This window comes from Hyperolius riggenbachi, chromosome 4 (assembly GCF_040937935.1).
Source record: "Hyperolius riggenbachi isolate aHypRig1 chromosome 4, aHypRig1.pri, whole genome shotgun sequence".
NCBI classification, from domain to species: domain Eukaryota; kingdom Metazoa; phylum Chordata; class Amphibia; order Anura; family Hyperoliidae; genus Hyperolius; species Hyperolius riggenbachi.
Window position 1 is genome coordinate 95,143,211 of NC_090649.1, and position 20,148 is coordinate 95,163,358.

At 44.6% G+C, this 20,148-nt stretch overlaps 1 protein-coding gene across 2 annotated transcripts in view; it reads left to right on the forward strand.

Annotated features, from left to right (window-relative positions):
• Positions 1-20,148, forward strand: part of MBOAT2 (membrane bound O-acyltransferase domain containing 2) — a 271,358-nt gene that overhangs the window by 62,612 nt on the left and 188,598 nt on the right. For both annotated transcript variants that reach the window (XM_068280328.1, XM_068280329.1), the window contains exons 2-3: positions 4,915-5,060; positions 10,845-10,922. In XM_068280328.1, the coding sequence (XP_068136429.1) occupies positions 4,915-5,060; positions 10,845-10,922 (224 nt within the window). The remainder of the gene's footprint in view (positions 1-4,914; positions 5,061-10,844; positions 10,923-20,148) is intronic.

The window sequence follows — 20,148 nt, forward strand, 5'->3', positions numbered from 1 at the left end:
AAAACATACAGATAAGTTAATTGACTTCCCCCGTAATTTGGCTCTAGACTATGATACATACACTACACAATACATACATAGACCTATGACTGTGGTAGGGATTATATTGTGAGTCCCTCTAAGGGACAGTTAGGTAACAAGACAATATACTCTGTACAGTGCTGCGAAAGATGTCAGTGCTATATAAATACTAAATAATAATAATTATAATAATATAAAACCTTGCGATATCGAAAAGAGTCATTTTTAGGAGTAGGAGAACAGATCCAATTTTTTATCGCATTAGTTTATTTTAATCTCTGGTTCACTTTAAAATCTGACAGAACCAACAAGTTTTGGGCCAGTCCATCTCCTCATGGGGGAGTCTGAGTTTTCTACGTGCAAGTGAGTAGGGAGGCTGGCCGGCATCTTACTATGGTACATACAAAACCATCCACAAGGGGTTTTATAGGAACAGCAGCAATCTTTAATTCTTCATAAATATCATGTCATTTGATTGCAGTCGTATGAATAGGATATCCAATCCCAACACCAAACAATTGCCTGACACGTGTTTCACGGCCAGAGGCCGCTTCCTCAGAGGCAAACAAATGTGTTCAGTCAAAGTTGGCCGAACAATCCATATAAAGGTAAACGTATGGGTCACAATCTATGATGCTGTGGCTTAGTAGTTAGCCCACACAGGGTACTGCTACGTTAGGAAGACTCCAGTGTTTTCCTAACGTAGCAGTACCGTGTGTGGGCTAACTACTAAGACACAGCATCATAGATTGTGACCCATACGTTTACCTTTATATGGATTGTTCGGCCAACTTTGACTGAACGCATTTGTTTGCCTCTGAGGAAGCGGCCTCTGGCCGTGAAACACGTGTCAGGCAATTGTTTGGTGTTGGGATTGGATATCCTATTCATACGACTGCAATCAAATGACATGATATTTATGAAGATTTAAAGATTGATGCTGTTTCTTTAACCTCCCTGGCGGTAAGCCCGAGCTGAGCTCGGGCTATGCCGCGCAGGGGGAGATCTCAGCCCCTGGTGGGGCGATTTTCATTCTATAAATTGCTGTGCGCGCAGCCAGCACTTTGCTAGCCGCGCGCACAGCTTGATCGCCGCCGCTCTGCGGCGATCGGCCGCACGCAGCGGCTGAAGAGGGCCCCCCCCCCCCCCGCCAGAGCCCTGCGCTGCCCGGATCAATGAGTTCCGGGCAGCGCTATGGGCTGGATCGGGTCTGCCTGACGTCAGGACGTCGGCTGACGTCCATGACGTCATCCCGATCGTCGCCATGGCGACAGGAGAAGCCAAACAGGGGAACGCGTTATATACGCGTTCCCCTGTTTGCTATAGATGCCGGCGACGATCGGACTAGAGGGCCACATGCGCCCTCTAGTGGTGTTTCATGTAGCTACCACTCTGGTAGCTTTACATGAAACAAAAAAAAAAAAATTAAAAAAAAAAGGATTTTTTTAAAAAGGAAAAAAAAAATTAACCGCCAAGGAGGTTAAAACCCCTTGTGGATTGTTTTGTATATATCTAAATGGAAAGTGGGGTGGAACTGATTGGACAATTTTTATCTATTCTTGATAACGGTATCTTACTATGTTAGCAGTTAAACTGCTGTTCAGGAAATGCTGTTGAAAACAAAGAAAACCATGAGAATCCCCCTTGGGGAGATGAACTGGCCCAAAACCTGTCGGTTCTGTCAGATTTTAACTGCCTACTTTTTTTTTCCGTGAAGGTGGTCCTTTAAGCTATGTTCCTACAGTCAGATGGATCGGGGCTCTACACTAATGATCGTTTCCCGATCATTACTGAATGAACAGTTAAAGGATTGCAAAGAATTTCCATGAGTCAACGGAGTTTGGAACGATCCTCCGTAATATGATCCAACATGGCTGTGGTATAAACATAAACAATCACCATGGGTGGCCTGAAAGTTATGAAACATAATTTAATGAATTTTAGTTACGAGATATATCGTGAAAAACATTGCTTGCCGTGAAAAATATAAACCGAAAAATCGCATCGTGAGTATGGACCTTTACAAACACAAAACAACAAACACAGAACATTTATATCGCGCTTTTCTCCTGGCGGACTCAAAGCGCCAGAGCTGCAGCCACAAGGACGCGCTCTATAGGCAGTAGCAGTGTTAGGGAGTCTTGCCTAAGGTCTCCTACTGAATAGGTGCTGGCTTACTGAACAGGCAGAGCCGAGATTCGAACTCAGGTCTCCTGTGTCAGAGGCAGAGCCCTTAACCATTACACTTTCCAGCCACCACGCTTGATTAGACACAGATTGAGGCTTATAACCGATGTCACCCCATCTCTCTGTGTTCTAGGCCCTAGGTTCTCAACGTGTGGTACGTGTACCCCAGGGGGTACTTCTGATGGTCCCAGAGGGTACCCGAGCTTGATATACATAACCAAGAATTACAAATTTAGAGTTTTAGAAAATGATAAATCTTATTTAAACACCAAATTAGTAGTTTAGCTAATTTAAAAGCAATAGTAAATGCTTGGAAATTGTTTAGAACCAATTAAAACGTACTACGATTAAATATATATTTATCAAGGGGTACGTGCGATAATGTTTACTATGCTAGGGGGTACTTGGTGAGTACATGGTTTTAAAAGGGGTACATACCAATAAAATGTTGAAACACTGTTCTAGGTTACCCCTTGGCTTGCTCTGATATGGTATTGCACATGAACATCCCTTCCTTAATTGTATACATTTGTTTGCTTTCTGCCAGATTTATTTCCTGTGGCTTGTACTGTATTGATAACTTTGTATCCTCTTGACTGCTGTTGGTAAACATGAATCTCCTTATGACATTTTTTTCCGTCGATTAAATTTATCTGCTAATGCCAGTTTTGGTTGGTTCAGACCGGTGTGATACTTTTTGTATGTATATAGCTGTTTACTTATTCTTTTGTTAAAAAAAATTAAAGTTGAATTTTGGTTGATTGATATAACTTATAAGGCACTATTTTTTTTTTTTTTGTATTTTTTTTTTTTGTATTTTTTTTTTTTTTTGCAGTTTTAGAAAATAAAATGTGTTACTTTTGGGTACTGTGACAAAGGGTTAGTACATTTTTGAACTTTTAGGGCCAGTTCACACGGATGGTGGTACGTCGTTTACTGCCATCCGCAGCACTCGTCGTTTAAGTGCTGCCCATTCAAGTGAATGGGGGCACCCGAAACCTTGTTCCCCTCTGTTTACCGTCGTTTGCGCAAAAGCCACAATTTTATCCCTATTTTTTCATTAGTTTCAACCCACCCTGGAAGCAACAGGTTACTACCAGTGTCTCTTACCACCGCATCTCGGCGTCCTCCTGTAGGGCTGAAAATGATGATCGTCATTAATAGCTGCCGCCGAAAGACATATTTTTTTTTTCCTTGAAAGCTAGCAGAAAAGCATTTAACTGAGACTACGCCCGCCGCCAGAGGCCCTTGTGCACCAGCCCAGATTGCTGTCATTCTTGCCATCAGTGAGGAAGCATTATAATCTATTGTGTTATTATGCAGTCCCTAATTTCCTGTCCCCAGTACTTCTAGTTCAGGTTTTAGTTCTGTTAGTAGTGTTTCTTTCTTTACAAACCAGGCATTTGCTTTTTGTTTTTTTTATGTTTGTTTTTGTTTTTTTTATGTTCTATATCTATACTATATACTAACTGATGGCCCGGCATTGCCTGGGTATGTATTTGGCTGGTGTTGGCTCCGACCACTTTTTCTAACCCTAACACACAATTACTCAATGACTTAGTTTGTGAGCTTTGCAGTCTATGGCATCAATCATTTGCATTGCAAGGAAACAAATCTGATTGGATGTGGCTCCACCCCCTTTCCTGAATTTGAACCCCAGTCACCCAATGACCAACTGTACCAGGTTTGAGGCTTGTGCCATTAACAGTGCAAGAATGGCAGCAGTTAAATATTCCCCTTGAAAATCAATTTAATTGGCTTTTGTGGGCTCCACCCACTTTTCTGAATATTAATCCCAGTCACCCAGTGACCAACTGTGCAGTTTGAGAACCCTACCATTAACAGTGTAAGAATGGCTGCTGTTTACATTTTCCCAGTAAAATTTGTATTTGTCTCAGCCCACTTTTTGGTTATGGGGATAAAAAAAAGTATCCTATATGTTATTCCAGGTAATGTACTACATGTGTGCCAGATTTCATTCAAATATGTTCAGCCATACTTGTGTGATTCACAAACATCCAAACTTTTGCATTTGTAATATTAGTGAGATATAGTATAGACACAGATTTTACAGGGCTTTATACAGAATGTATCACTTTTCTCTTAGCGAGGTTTAACATACATTAGCCTCAATTCACTAAGATCATGCTGGAGGTAATAAGGCAAGAGAAATCTTGCCACGACACAGTGAGAGAGTTATCTTATCTCTCCATTCCTTAAGTTACCTCCTCTGTAGTTATTTTCACACGCAGTTAATTAACAGCCTGTCTAGAATTCTGAAGTTATTTTAAGGATTGAAGAGTTAACTTAAAGACAGAGTTAACTTTAGGTTTGCCTGAGGTAAAATGTTTCCTGAATACTACATGCCTCATCACCATGGTGATAGCTCTAGAAACGTTATTAAAGACAGGAGATAAGCTTAGTGAATTGAGGCCAATATCCCTACCATACCTTGGGCCAGTTTTGGGGGAAACCGTTAAACTACCAGTTTGTTTTTGGCCTGCGGGAGGTTGCAGCTCTTGGATGGCAATAACATAAACAAGGGGAAAGCATACAAATTCCATACAGTGTTCTTGCTGGGAATCGAGCCCAGCTGGGAGGCCAGAGCGCTAACCTCTTAGCCACCATGCTGCTCTAAATTATACTTGTGGTGTTGTTTTGTGCTCGAGTTTACTATCATTTATTTCTGTTCTGCTCTCTTCACAGGTTAACTTTGTAGCGTGCCAACTATTTGCCTTGCTTGCTGCTATCTGGTTTCGTACCTACCTACATTCAAGCAAAACTAGTCCTTTAATCAGACATGTAGTTGCAACCCTTCTGGGCCTGTATCTTGCACTTTTTTGCTTTGGATGGTAAGTTGACTGGTTAACGTAATTCTGTGTATAGTGAACCTGAGGTGAAAATAAACTGATGGGATAAACAATTGTATTTAGCTTAATTCTTCTAAAAATGACTTTTTTTTTTTTTTTTTTTTTTTTTAGATACCACGTGGTTTTATTTTACATTTAAACATTTACCAAGTAGAATGTTTTGTTGTCTCAGTGGTAGCCTATTAAAGTGTACCAGAGCTCAGTATAAGTAAAAACATTATACATACCTGGGGCTTCCTCCAGCCCCATCCGCTCACATTTCTCCCACACCGCCGTCCTTCGGTATCGGGTCCCCGCACTTCCATCATTCGGAGCCAGTCTGACCGGGAAGTGCGCCCTCTACATATCTCTCCAGCAGCTGCTGGAGCGATACGCAAAGATCGCACTTCTCCTGCGTAGACTGGAGCCGACTGACAGAAGTGCAGGGACCCGGTACTGGCGAAGCTGACATCGGAGGATGGCAGCGTGGGAGTGATCTGAGTGGATGGGGCTGGAGGAAGCCCCAGGTATGTATAATGTTTTTACTTATACTGAGCTCGGAGTCCCTTTTTAAAGGGGCACTAAGTCGAAAAATTGTGAAATTAAAAAAATATGCAAACCTAGACAAATAAGAAGTATGATTTTTTTTTTTCCCAGAGTAAAATGAGGCATAAATTACTTTTCTCCTATGTTGCTGTCACTTACAGTAGGAAGTAGAAATTTGACAGAAGCAACAGGTTTTGGACTAGTCCATCTCTTCCTAGGGGATTCTCAGCAAGGCTTTTATTCCTTATACAGATATTCCCTAAAAAGCATTTAAACAATGATGCTGGCCAGCCTCCCTGTTCGCTACACAGTTTTTTGGCAGTGAATGGCAGTTGCTCTGTCCAACTAAGTGCTTCTGAAAATAAATAAATCCCTGAGAATCTCCCATGAAGAGATGGACTAGTCCAAAACCTGTTGCTTCTGTCAGATTTCTACTACCTACTGTGACAGCAACATAGGAGAAAAGTAATATATGGCTCATTTTACTCTGGAAAACAATGTACTTCTTATTTGTATATTATGTTTGCACATATATTAAATTTTACAATTTTTCGCCATAATGCCCCTTTAAGTGTCCCTAACTATATATAAAAAAAACTATTTACCTTTTTCTATCTTCCTCTATTATCAGAAGTTATATTCTGCCAGGACAAATTGTATGGCTATAATTTGCTTATCTGTGATACTTTATTCCCAACAAGTCACTTAGAAGACAGAAGCTGTCACTTCCATACCTAAAAATTAACTTTCAGGCAGCAAAATAAAACAAGTAATTTTGTACTGTACATGCACATGTTTATCATCATGTCACATGTTGCCTCGGGTGCACTTTAAGTCATTACCTCTCAGTAGAGCAGTGTAGATGTTTATGGTGTTATGGCCCATACTCACGGGCAACTTTTTGGCATGTCACTAGCACACGGGAGCGTGTGCGCGACATGCCGGTGACAGCTCGTTGCCAGGTCCCTCCGCATACACACGGCGGAGGGACCTGACAACTGATGCGGCGGATGCTGTCGCTGTTGTCCCTCCCCCCCGCCGGAAGCGCCGTCTATTTGCAATTATGTTGCTGTCGCTAGTCCGCGTACTCACGCGGACTAGCGACAGTTGCGGCGGCGACTGTCGCCAGGCGATTGACCGCGCCAATTGCCTGGCGACATCAGCGACGGGCGACAGTTCGGGGTGCGCGCCCGTGCAACGCCGCATACTCACGGGCGACCTGTCGCCGCATGTTGCGGCGACAATTGTAGCCCATGAGTATGGGCCATTAGGCTGTGTTGTTGCATAGTGTTTGACAGTCTTCTAATTATGGTCTACACATACTTCCTCCTTCTGGGATTCTTGAGAACTGAAGGTGACCAGTCATCACATGACTGCAGAAAAATAAATAAGTGGGAAGTGCAATGGAGAAGAAAACCATAAGACATGGTGTTACTCCTAGGCAACCAGCTGGGGGACAATCATCAGGCTTAGCAAAGCTGCAGAGCAAACAAGGCAAGATTTGGCCCGAGAAGATAGAGTATTGTAGTTTCTTGGTGACCAGGCTAGATCTGTTAAAGAGGGACTCCAGTGAAAACAATGTAATAAAAAAAAAGTGCTTCATTTTTTAATAGTTCTGTATAATTTAGTCAGTATTTGCCTATTGTAAAATCTTTTCTCTCCCTGATTTACATTCTGACATTTATCACATGGTGACATTTTTACTGCTGGCAGGAGATGTCAGTGGAAGGAGATGCTGCTTGCTTTTTTTTTCTTAGTAGTTGGAAACAGCTGTAAACAGCTTTTGTTTCGCACAATGCAACAAGGCTCCCACAGTGTCATGTCAGCACCATGGTCCTCACATTACTTTGTGGGAGGGGTTTCACCACAATATCAGCCATACAGAGCCCCCTGATCAGTTTGTAAAAAGGAAAAGATTTCTCATGGGAAAGGGGGTATCGGCTTCTGATTGCGATAAAGTTCAATTCTTGGTTACGGTTTCTCTTTAATTTCAGTTAAAGGACCACTATAGCAAAAAAGAAAATTAAATGTAAAATACTCATATTTTTTGGACTAGAAGACGCTCCTGACCATAACATGATCCTAGGTTTAGAGGACAAAAACCAGGGGGAAAAAATCTATCCTAAACCTGATGCATCCATGGTGAAGGGGCATCTTGTGGATTATGTTATCAGTGTTAAGAAAAACTAGGAATGAATATGTCCTATTTCCATATCACTTCCCACTACACTGCAATAACTTGCTCAGCTACAATCTGCCTTGTGGGAGTGCTGTTCTGTATCTTGCTGTTCTGTATCTTGCTGTTCTGTATGGTGCAATGCACCCCAGTGGAAACACACTGTGGTCAGCATCAGGGCCGGACCTCTGCAAAGGCTCAGGCCTTGGGCGGCTGCAGGTCAGGGGGTATCTGAACATGAGAGGTGTTACTACATATGAAAGAGTATGCAAATAGAAAATTATACTCAAGGGAGCTATTCATGAAAGAAAGGGGTAGTTGTATATGATGATACACATGAAAGATGGAACATGGAATAGGAGGGGCGCTGCTATGCATGGTTGATACACATGGTAGAGGGGGCTGCACATGGAATGGGAGGGGAGCTGCTATGCATGGATGATACACATGGAAAAGGGGGCGGCACGTGGAATGGGAGGGGTGCTGCTATGCATGGATGATACACATGGAAGAGGGGGTTGCATATTGGATGGGAGAGGAGCTGCTATGCATGGATGATACACATGGCATAGTGAGCTGTACATGGAATGGGAGGGGTGCTGCTATGCATGGATAATACACATGGAAGAGGGGCTGTACATGGAATGGGAGGGTTGCTGCTATGCATGGATGATACACATGGAAGAGGGGGCTGCACATGGAATGGGAGGGGTGCTGCTATGCATGGATGATACACATGGAAGAGGGGGTTGCATATTGGATGGGAGAGGAGCTGCTATGCATGGATGATACACATGGCATAGTGGGCTGTACATGGAATGGGAGGGGCGCTGCTATGCATGGATGATGCACATGGAATGGGAGGGGCGCTGCTGTACATAAAAGACAAACCACAACATACTTGACCTAGGGGTACAAAAAGCATAATTCTGGCATTGGTCAGCATACAGATTGCCTGTCTGATCACCTCTGCACAGATCTTTGGGGTTTTCTCTCTTTCACGTAAGCAGTTTCTCTTGTCAGCACTGTACCTGCGCTCATGTCAAATTACCAGTAAATACGAAGTAATAAAAAAATGAATCACAATGGGGGTTGTCATGGAAACCTGTAAAGTGGCTTAGTGTCCTGTTTGAAATAAGCAGACCTGGATATGTGCAATTATCCATCAATTAAGCTTATTGTGTCTGCCCTGTATAATGGTCCCTTTTCTCTCCTTTGCTTACCTCAGAATGGATGTATTTTTTTTTTAAATGAATGTCTTGACATGTTGCACAGCAGTTCTTTAGCTTTTAATTTGTTCAGGTTTGTAAAGGCAGACAGACCACAATGGATGTTTAAAATAGAGTACAACTATACATGCATCTTTCGTACAAATTAAGTTATCAGCGCGGCGTAATATGTTGGCGCTTTATAAATAGTATTATTAATGAATTTATTTATTTATTAATTTGTATTTATAGATGGCTGACATTTTCCGCAGCGCTGTACAGAGAATATGGTCTTGTCCCTTAACTATCCTTCGGAGGGGCTCACAATCTAATGTCTACCACAGTCACATGTCCATTGTAGTGTAAGGCCATTTGTTTGAGGGTACGTTTCCACTACAAGCATGCAAATTCACATGCTATTTTCCGGACGCTTAATTGCATCCATATGCGTACATTCTTTGCATGTGAATCCGCATGCGAAAACACTTTCTTTTTTTTTTTTTTTCTCGTCTTTTTTTTTCTTTTCTGTTTTTCGTCTCCATTGGCATAAATATAAGCATGCTAAAGCATACATGAAAACACCATGCAGCATCCGAAAATGGGCCCTAACCATAAGCCGAAACCAACTACTTCATCTGTATGTTTTGGGAATGTGGGAGGAAACCGAAGTGTTTGGAAGAAACCCACCCAGACACAGGGAAAACATTCAAATTCCTTGCATTGCGAGGTAAGGGTGCTATCCACTACGCCACAGTGCTTCCCCTCATGTTATGGGAGAACGCATGACTAGAGATAAGAAAATGTGTCCAATATCCAAATTTGGGTTCCCCAGCAACTGGATGTGTGCAGACTGGTCAGGAACGTTGTAGAGCACATGTGTCGAACTCCAGGCCTGGAGAGCCAGATCCATGCCAGTGTTTAGGATGGACTGAGAAAAAAAGGAATGTGTTCTACCTGATGGACCTCACCTTTCCTGATATAGACCCATCAATTCATTTGAGCTGTATCAAAAATGTGTGAGGATCTCGGCCCTCGTAGGATCGGTTTGACAAACCTGTTGTAGAGGATAATCAGATTCCAAAGTCTTGATTGAGAATTGGAGACCAGAGTTTCCCTGGAGTTGCCTCTTCCAGGAAAATAATACTTTACACAAATTCAACTACTAACCTTCCCTTTCTGTGATACTCCAGATCAGGTGTTTATGGGTGTGAAGATCCTGATGGCCACACTTGTTTCATGACCCTTGTAAGATAGCCGCCCCAGGCTGTGAGGCTCACCAAGAAGAGGCAACCAAGGGGTTGTGAACAACACTAAGGGGGCTCATTAAAGTTTTTTTTGTTTTTTTTTCCTTTTTTTTTTGGGTGGGGGAAGGGGGCATGGTTTATAGTTACACCCCTGCTGTGCTATCCATCTTTCAAATGTCTTTTAATCTTTTGCTTAGAATATTTTTTTAAAGTGAGCCTTTGTCCAGCTGTTTATACAGCAGGTCTCAGACCTGAGTCATAAATTGTGTCCACCCCTTTCTGCCTCAGTACCCTGCTCCCATTGGCCAACTGTCACCATCTGTAGATGTGTAATATCGGTGATAGGTTTAGTGGTCACTGGTCTATTGATTTGGCCATTCGGAGCAGCTTCGTAAGAGAGAAGTGGGCTGACTCAATGTACTCAGGCCTGACTCTCGCTTTATAAACCACAGTTGTCAAACTCCACTCATCGACAACATCTGTGCCAATGTTTAGGGTGAATCGTAATCGAATCGTACAAAGAATCGTATCGTGTAGATGGGGCTTAAAAAGCAAAGTATTCTGTGCATTTGTTGGGCACAATGTAACGTATCTCTCTCTTTATTCTCCACAGGTATGCCTTACATTTTATTGTACAAAGCAGTATCTCCTATCTCATGATGATCACATTAGGCATGGAACATATGCACAAGTAAGATTTGTATCCATCATTCTTTACATAAGATAAAAGTATTTTTCTTTGTGTCATTGGGGTTGATGCACTAAACCAGCGCAGGGGAAACTACGGCCTGTGTGCACTATGAATCCGCCTGCCGCTGGTAGTAATGGGAATATTGCCGTGCGCTGTCTGTGAACAACAATATTACTGCAGTTTAGTGCATCAATCCACATGTCTTGTCTCAGCAAGTCAATACCTGTGTTTCTTGTGTTTTTTTTTTTTTTTGGGGGGGGGGGGGTGATCATTTGTTGATTCTAAATGATTTAATTACATAGCATGTTCCCTTTGGCTCTATGGTGTGTTTTATACAGCAGTCCAATAATCTGCATTCAGCCACCACCTGTAGTTGTTTACTTTCTCTGTTGCTCACTACCCTGCAGGGAAACTATTCTGTGAGACAAGCCAATACTGACCTCCAGCCAGGGTCATATTTATCTCAGTTGCCTATAGGCAGAGAAGACCCTGCGCCTTCAGCTCAGCTCCTCAACAGTGCCATGCCTCAGGTCATTCCCACTTTGTGCTGATTAATGCGGGGGAGGGGGGGGGACTGCTGATGTAGAAAAAATTGTGCTACTCTCTTGTGTAGCCACAAGAGAAAGTAGTTATGCACAATTTAGAGCACTTCCTTGTAAAAACTCTGCATTGAGAAATAAGAGAGCAGAGCGTTTCCTTGTAAAAAAAAAAAAAAAAAAGGGTCTGGCATTTGTGTATGTTAATGTCTCCACCTACGAATTCCCATGGATAATTCTACTTTGAGACGGATTTCTGCAAAGGCCCGGGCCTTGTGCGGCTGCTGCCCAAGCGGCGGCTGGACATGGATAAGGGGTTGCTGCATATAGAAGAAAAGGCTGCAAATGGAATGGTGAAAGTACAAATGGGAAACAACACATAGAAGAGGGGAGCTGCTGCCTAAGGGAGTTGTATATGAAACAGAGCGATTTCTGTAAATGGATGTTACTAATAGGAAAAGGCTCTGTGCATGGAAGAGGAGGGGCGCTGCGGTGCATAGAAGGGGAGGGGCGCTGCGGTGCATGGAAGGGGGGAGGGGCGCTGCGGTGCATGGAAGGGGAGGGGCGCTGCGGTGCATGGAAGGGGAGGGGCGCTGTGGTGCATGGAAGGGGAGGGGCGCTGCGGTGCATGGAAGGGGAGGGGCGGTGCATGGAAGGGGAGGGGCGCTGCAATGCATGGAAGGGGAGGGGCGCTGCAATGCATGGAAGGGGAGGGGCGCTGCGGTGCATGGAAGGGGAGGGGCGCTGCAATGCATGGAAGGGGAGGGGTGCTGCGGTGCATGGAAGGGGAGGGGTGCTGCGGTGCATGGAAGGGGAGGGGTGCTGCGGTGCATGGAAGGGAAGGGGCGCTGCAATGCATGGAAGGGGAGGGGTGCTGCGGTGCATGGAAGGGGAGGGGTGCTGCAATGCATGGAAGGGGAGGGGTGCTGCGGTGCATGGAAGGGGAGGGGTGCTGCAATGCATGGAAGGGGAGGGGTGCTGCGGTGCATGGAAGGGGAGGGGTGCTGCAATGCATGGAAGGGGAGGGGTGCTGCGGTGCATGGAAGGGGAGGGGTGCTGCAATGCATGGAAGGGGAGGGGTGCTGCGGTGCATGGAAGGGGAGGGGTGCTGCAATGCATGGAAGGGGAGGGGTGCTGCGGTGCATGGAAGGGGAGGGGTGCTGCAATGCATGGAAGGGGAGGGGTGCTGCGGTGCATGGAAGGGGGAGCCAGAAGAAAGTTGGCCTAGGGTCAGAAAAAGTATAATTCTGGCCTTGTCTGTGAAACTCCAATTCTATAGCAGTCTATACATACACTATCTATACATACAATCTATACATACAATCTGCACAATACAAACAGCTAATGATATACAGTCACAGATCATGCATGATAAGATATACATAGCACAGAAGACAGGATTATGTACAGCTATACAGCTAGATCATGACTCATTCAGAGGGGTGGTCCTGCCAATAGGGGCTTGCGGGAGCTTTCATGTCTCTTTTTATGGGTTATTTGTAGTGCCTCTCTGATCTAATGGCGCTGCTTCTTTTCCTTCGCAGTAATACCATGTCTTTAGCTCTCTATGGGGTTGATGCAGAAAGCTGTGGTAATATTGCTCTATACAGGCAGCGCACATCAATGTTACCATTACTGCCGCCAGCAGTGCACCCGAATTACACTATTAGTGCGACCCGTAGCACTCATGGACCACAAGCGCTGCTAGGGTAATGCTTGTAAGTAATGTGCGGTACCATAGCAACACCCGCATTACTCCTATTCTGTGGGTCATGCTAACAGTGTAACTCTCGGTACACTGCTGGTGGTGGTATTATTTATTTATATATTAACTGCCCCTCAAAGAGGCTCGCAATCTAATCCATATCATAAGTCTATGTATGCAGCTTAGTCTAGAGCCAAATTACGGGGAAGCCAGTTAACTTATCTGTATGTTTTTGGGATGTTGGAGGAAACCAAAGTGCCTGGAGGAAACCCATGCAGATACGGTGAGTACATACAAACTCCCTGGTGCCCTGGCTGGGATGCGAAGCAGAGATCCAGTGCTGCAAGGCAAAAGTGCTAGTCACTACCCCACCGTGCTGTCCACTAACCACTATGTCACCCTGCTTGTCCCACTAACTTATACACCACTGTTTTTCCCCACTAACCACTACACCACTGCGCTGCCCCACTAACCACTACGCCATTGTGCTGTCTCACTAACCACTACGCCACTGCGCTGCCCCACTAACCACTGCAACACTGTGCTGTCCACTAACCACTGCGACACTGTGCTGTCCACTAACCACTACACCACCGTGCTGTCCCACTAACCACTACACCCCCGTGCTGCCCACTAACCACTACACCACTGTGCTGTCCCACTAACCACTGTGACACTGTGCTGTCCCACTGACCACTGTGACACTGCTGTCCCACTGACCACTGCGACACTGTGCTGTCCCACTGACCACTGCGACACTGTGCTGTCCCACTGACCACTGCGACACTGTGCTGTCCCACTGACCACTGCGACACTGTGCTGTCCCACTGACCACTGCGACACTGTGCTGTCCCACTGACCACTGCGACACTGTGCTGTCCCACTGACCACTGCGACACTGTGCTGTCCCACTGACCACTGCGACACTGTGCTGTCCCACTGACCACTGCGACACTGTGCTGTCCCACTGACCACTGCGACACTGTGCTGTCCCACTGACCACTGCGACACTGTGCTGTCCCACTGACCACTGCGACACTGTGCTGTCCCACTGACCACTGCGACACTGTGCTGTCCCACTGACCACTGCGACACTGTGCTGTCCCACTGACCACTGCGACACTGTGCTGTCCCACTGACCACTGCGACACTGTGCTGTCCCACTGACCACTGCGACACTGTGCTGTCCCACTGACCACTGCGACACTGTGCTGTCCCACTGACCACTGCGACACTGTGCTGTCCCACTGACCACTGCGACACTGTGCTGTCCCACTGACCACTGCGACACTGTGCTGTCCCACTGACCACTGCGACACTGTGCTGTCCCACTGACCACTTCGCCACCATGCTGCCCCACTACAGCAGTAGTAACGGTAATGTCCTGACAGCACAAATTATTGTGTTTTGGTTTTGATGGCTCATCTTCCGTCTCCTTTTCACAAGTAACTATACTGTATATGGGGCTGACTTTCACATGCCGCAGAGAATTTTGTTTGTCATAAAGGACTTTAATAAACTGTTATATTTCCAGTCTGTGGTTTTTAAACCTTGTTCCTGGAAGCAGCTGGGTGTTTCCAATTCACTCAATTGAAAAATGAGCAGGTCTCCTTTCCTGCATGTCTGTGTTTAGAAATATTCTTCATTTTAAGGGTGATAACAGGTATGTAAAATGCATAATAAAGGCATTTTATATAAGAAGGAAATGCAGAGGTGTGTGGCGGTCTTAATGGCTGATGGGCAAAATCAGATTTATATGTAAATTTCTGATTATATGGAAATTTGTGTAAGCCTATGAGGTTTAGAAGCTTCCAGTCAAAGTCCTAATTCAGGTTTATTTTTTTTTTTTTATTTTTTTTGTGTGTATGCTGTGTGCAATGTGTAAGAATTTGCATAAAAGTTTAATTGCACATAGATTTTTTTTTTTTTTTTTGTTTGCACTAGCTGTTGTGTGCAGGCTGGGTTTGCAGTGTTGACTTCCTGTGCCAGTGTACAAAGCAGCTTGGCGGGATGGAATAGCAGTCAATGAGCTGTGAAAACTCCTCCGATTTCCCCCCCCCCTCCCCCTGTGTGTATATGAAAACAGAGCTGACACTTCTCCCCCTCCCAGAGTAGGACTGCTTCTAGGCAGAGGCCAATTGTGCCTGGAGTGCCTCCTGTACTCAAGTTGTTTTGTTAATCAGTCTTTGTACTCTAGTAGCAGAGCTCCTTTAAGCCATAGGAGCTCCGGTGGGTCTCCTGCAGGCATCTTATACAGCCACCCTCTATCCCCTGCCTCATCATTGGACAGTGCGGTCAGGTAGGACTATGTGAGGTGTCGGTTGCAGGAAGAGATGTATTACTTAGAAGAAAAGCGGTGCCAGAAGGCAAAGAGCCATGCACTGTACTCCAACATCTGGCAGATGGCCCAATGACCACCAATGTTCCTGCCAATCCACCCACTATTACCAGTGAAATGTAAGAACCTGTCACTCATAGTTACCCACTATAGCGGTCACTGCTGGTCAACCTGTACCAGCCACTACCATGTGTGGCCTTTCAATATTTGCCACTTGTTACGTGTCACGTACTTTGGGGTCACTAGAATTTACCCACTGCTACCTGCTTTTCACTTGAATCTACCGCTCACTACTTGCCTGTCACTGATATTATTTGCCTGTGATATCTGCTTATCATTGGTATTATCTGTTTGTCATTGGTGATATATATTCCTGTCATTGGTAATATCTGCAATGAAAACCATACAAATTTACCTGAGTTGCTTGTTTGGTAAATTTCTGCGTATTATCAGTTTGGTTTTTTTTCAATTTGTATTTTTAAGATAAAGGTAGCTGTACATCAAGCGACTTGGGGGCCGATTGACCATCTGATTGGATTATTTTAATCGAATCGGATGAAAGTCATTGCCGCCAAGTGCATGCCCAACCGACAAAGCGACCAGTTTTGGGCCGAAAATGGTTGCACTCGTCGATCGCACAGGCTGCAAGATGTAGGGCCGACTTGCTCAATCCTGTGCGCGGCAGGAACGGTGTGCAGTATCTGGACAAGCGACAAATGCGACAAAACCCCTGGTGCTGTCCCCCCAATGAGAAATGTCCCCCCGTGCAGAGGAAGCAATATGCATTCTGCTGAGAGCTCTATAGTTTTTGCACAGACTTCTGGGACAAAAAACTTGTTGGAGGTGCCCAAAGAATATCCTATCTTTAAATCATAGGTATAGGAATGATAAATTCTTACCTCTTTCAATGAACAAAGCATATAGGTAGAAAGTAATTTTAATGATGCACAAAAAAGACAATGCATTTCACAGGTACTGGCCCGCTTCCTCAGGTCAATATAAAGGGCCTAAGTCAGTAGCAGTTGCGGGTGTGGGCACTTCGCCCTGCTCAACGGATTTGGAATACCGACCAGTAACGGTTAATTTCCCGCAGGCTCTGTTGGTGTTTGCAGAGTGCAACCCACACTTGTGAGTATATTGTACTGCTCTACTCTTGTCCATTTTCTTATTGATGCTACACCGTTGGGCTCCAGGTACCTCTCATTTCAGAACCTTAGTGGTTGGAGGCTCAACCACCAGGAGTTATCCCCTACTTCTGGGACAAGTGACTGACTTTTCCAAAGGGACGTAATCTGGGATGCTTCTATCAAATCTGAAAAATATAATGCCTAGTCCCATACTCGCCTTTCACTGTCAATGAAAAAAGTCCTGCATACTGAGTTTTTTTTCTGCATTTTTCCTCTTGTGTTGCTAGCATCCAGTGAAAATCACAAATGGGAATTGAGATTTCCAGTGTAAAAGAAGCCTCGGGGTCCGTGCCCACTATACAATGCCGCAATGAGCTCTAGCTGTGTCTCAGCTGAACACAAGCCAAATGTGTACACAGGAGACGACACATTCTCCTTGGATTCATTGTAATATATAAATACTGCAGCTATGCAATAAATTACATTGGTAGCTTTCAGAGCAGATAAACTGTACTTTGGGAACTTGTAATTTGTATACAGACTATATAATACAAAAACAAATAAATATAACTGTATAGGTAATAAAAAGTAGTAAAATATGTTTTTACGGGATGTTATGTCAGTTTAATCCCCCTTTGAGACTGAGCTAGTTATTAGCAAGACAAGCGGCTGAGGGTGCAGAAATAGGCACAAATGAATAATACAGTGTACAGTACTTGCATCATTAGCTAACAGCGACTCTTGAGAGGTTTTGCAATATATCTGAGGTTTAAATTACTCTAGAAGTGTAAACAATGTATGAAAACAAACCATCTCTGTAGTATTGGCAGCTTTAGCCAGGAGCTCCATTCACATATCTGAGAGGTTATTCAGCTCTTGGCTTCAGCCGTATAACAAGGCATGACTGGTAAATGTGCCAGTTGGCGGAATGCCTCAGCGCACCCTACACTTCATTAAGCAGCATGACAAGGCCCATGGAGGATCCGTGAACTCAGCTCTGTCACCTTCCTACTGAAAGTCCACCTGCAGCCAAGTGCCCTTTCCCCTGATCACTGTTCTCTGTGCTTAAAGGTACACTATCGATAAAAGTGACTTTTTTTTTTATTCTTTAATGCTGCACACATTACCACAAGTACTAGGGGCAATTTCCTTCTTTACTCAGCTCTGCCTCTCAGCTGTAAAATCATCCCGTCAGTTCAAGATGCAAAAAGGGTGGGCTCTGCAGGACTGGACCATGTTCCTGAACAGGGGGTTACTTTCAACTCCTCAGTATATAGTTTATCACCTTGCTGAAAGAATCTTATTCAGGTGGCGGAAAGGGGGTAGGTTTTTCCAGCAATGTTTGTTTGTCTTCACGTCTCTGTTTGCAAAGGCATTGTCAGGGTCTTTAGGGCTCTTTCACACTACAGGCAGCGGTGAAAGGCTAAAACGCTGCGTTTTGGCTGCAGGCGTTTTCAAGGCGTTTTGAAGGCGTTTTAACGCCTATACATTACAATCAATTGTAATGAGAAACGCCACGGTAGGCCCAGAAAAAGTGCCTGGGAGCGTTGAAACGCAACGCTCCAAAACGCGGCGTTTAGTGTGAATGGTAAAATGAAAGTCTATGGACTTTCTTTTACCTAGGAAAACGCCAACTTCGGCCGTGGCGTTAAAACGCCGAAAAAGCCCTCTGGTGTGAAAGGGCCCTTATCAGTGTCTCTCCCTCCTAGCATGGACAGCACACAGCAGCTTAGCAAGTAGATGCAGCCAGGAGTGTATAAATCACAAGCAGTCAATAAGTCAGGGAGATATATATATACTATTCCTGACTGCTAGTTATATTACAGCAACAGGCACCTGCTAACTCTTCAGATCAGCCTCCTTCTCAGACTCTCCTGCATGCTGTGACACAGTGGAGTATATTTGTCAACTGTGTTAGGAATGAACAATGATTTTAAAGCCGAGAGAGAGCTGTGTGAATAAAGTGCCCCCAGCACTAGAGGTAATGTATACCCTAAAATAGAGTATTAAAAAAAAAAAGTCATTTTAATTGATAGTATTCCTTTAAGCAGCACAAGAACTCCTTATTCTGCTTGTTTATGCCATCTCTTGGTTTACTTTAGGAGTTACGGAACAGTTATTTTTGGGATTGCATTGTATGTAAATACAGACGTTTAGTGGAGTATTTGTATACATGTATAAGGCCTTTTCTTGTGAGGGACTGGCAGGCCAGCAAGCATCAGCAGTATCGCAGAATTGTTCGGCTTGTGACTAAATGGAGGTTCTGTGTGCGCAGAGCTGGGCCAGAGACTGAAACGCTGTGCCCTGATTTAACTGTTACAAACCTTTTAGCTTAGGAACATCATGGTATGAAGAGGCGTGGGGTGGGGTGTGAGATTGTATTGATTTAAGTTTTAGCTGGAATCGTACTTGTTAAAAGTTTAAGCTGGAACTGTAACCAAGGATTGAACTTCATCCCAAGCAGTAGCTGATACCCTTTCACACGAAAAATATTTTCTTAACCACTTGAGGACCGTGGGCTTTACCCACCTTAAAGAGACTCTGCAACTTGAAAAAGATCCCCTGGGGGGTACTCACCTCGGGTGGGGGAAGCCTCCGGATCCTAATGAGGCTTCCCACGCCGTCCTGCGTCCCACGGGGGTCTCGCTGCAGCCCTCTGAACAGCCGGCGACAGGCCCGACTGTAATTTCAATAATTACCTTTGCTGGCTCCAGCGGGGGCGCTGTGGCTGCATTCGGCTCGGAAATAGACGGAAATACCCGATCTCCGTCGGGTCCGCTCTACTGCGCAGGCGCCGGAGACTTGCCCCTGCGCAGTAGAGCGGACCCGACGGCGATCGGGTATTTCCGCCTACTTCGGAGCCGACAGCCATCAGAGCGCCTGCGCAGGAGCCAGGAAGGTAAATATTACGTCAAGGCTGTACGGAGGGCTACAGCGAGACCCCCGAGGGATGCAGGACGGCGTGGGAAGCCTCATTAGGATCCTGAGGCTTCCCCCACCCGAGGTGAGTACCCCCCAGGGGACGTTTTACCGTTACAGTTCCTCTTTAAGGACCGGCCACTTTTTTTCCATTTAGACCACTGCAGCTTTCACGGTTTATTGCTCGCTCATACAACCTACCACCTAAATGAATTTTGGCTCCTTTTCTTGTCACTAATAAAGCTTTCTTTTGGTGCTATTTGATGGCTGCTGCGATTTTTACTTTTTATTATATTCATCAAAAAGACATGAATTTTTGCAAAAAAATTATTTTTTTAACTTTCTGTGCTGACATTTTTCAAATAAAGTAAAATTTCTGTTTACATGCAGCGCGAAAAATGTGGACAAACATGTTTTTGATAAAAAAAAACCACATTCAGTGTATATTTATTGGTTTGGGTAAAAGTTATAGCGTTTACAAACTATGGTGCAAAAAGTGAATTTTCCCATTTTCAAGCATCTATGACTTTTCTGACCCCCTGTCATGTTTCATGAGGGGCTAGAATTCCAGGATAGTATAAATACCCCCCAAATGACCCCA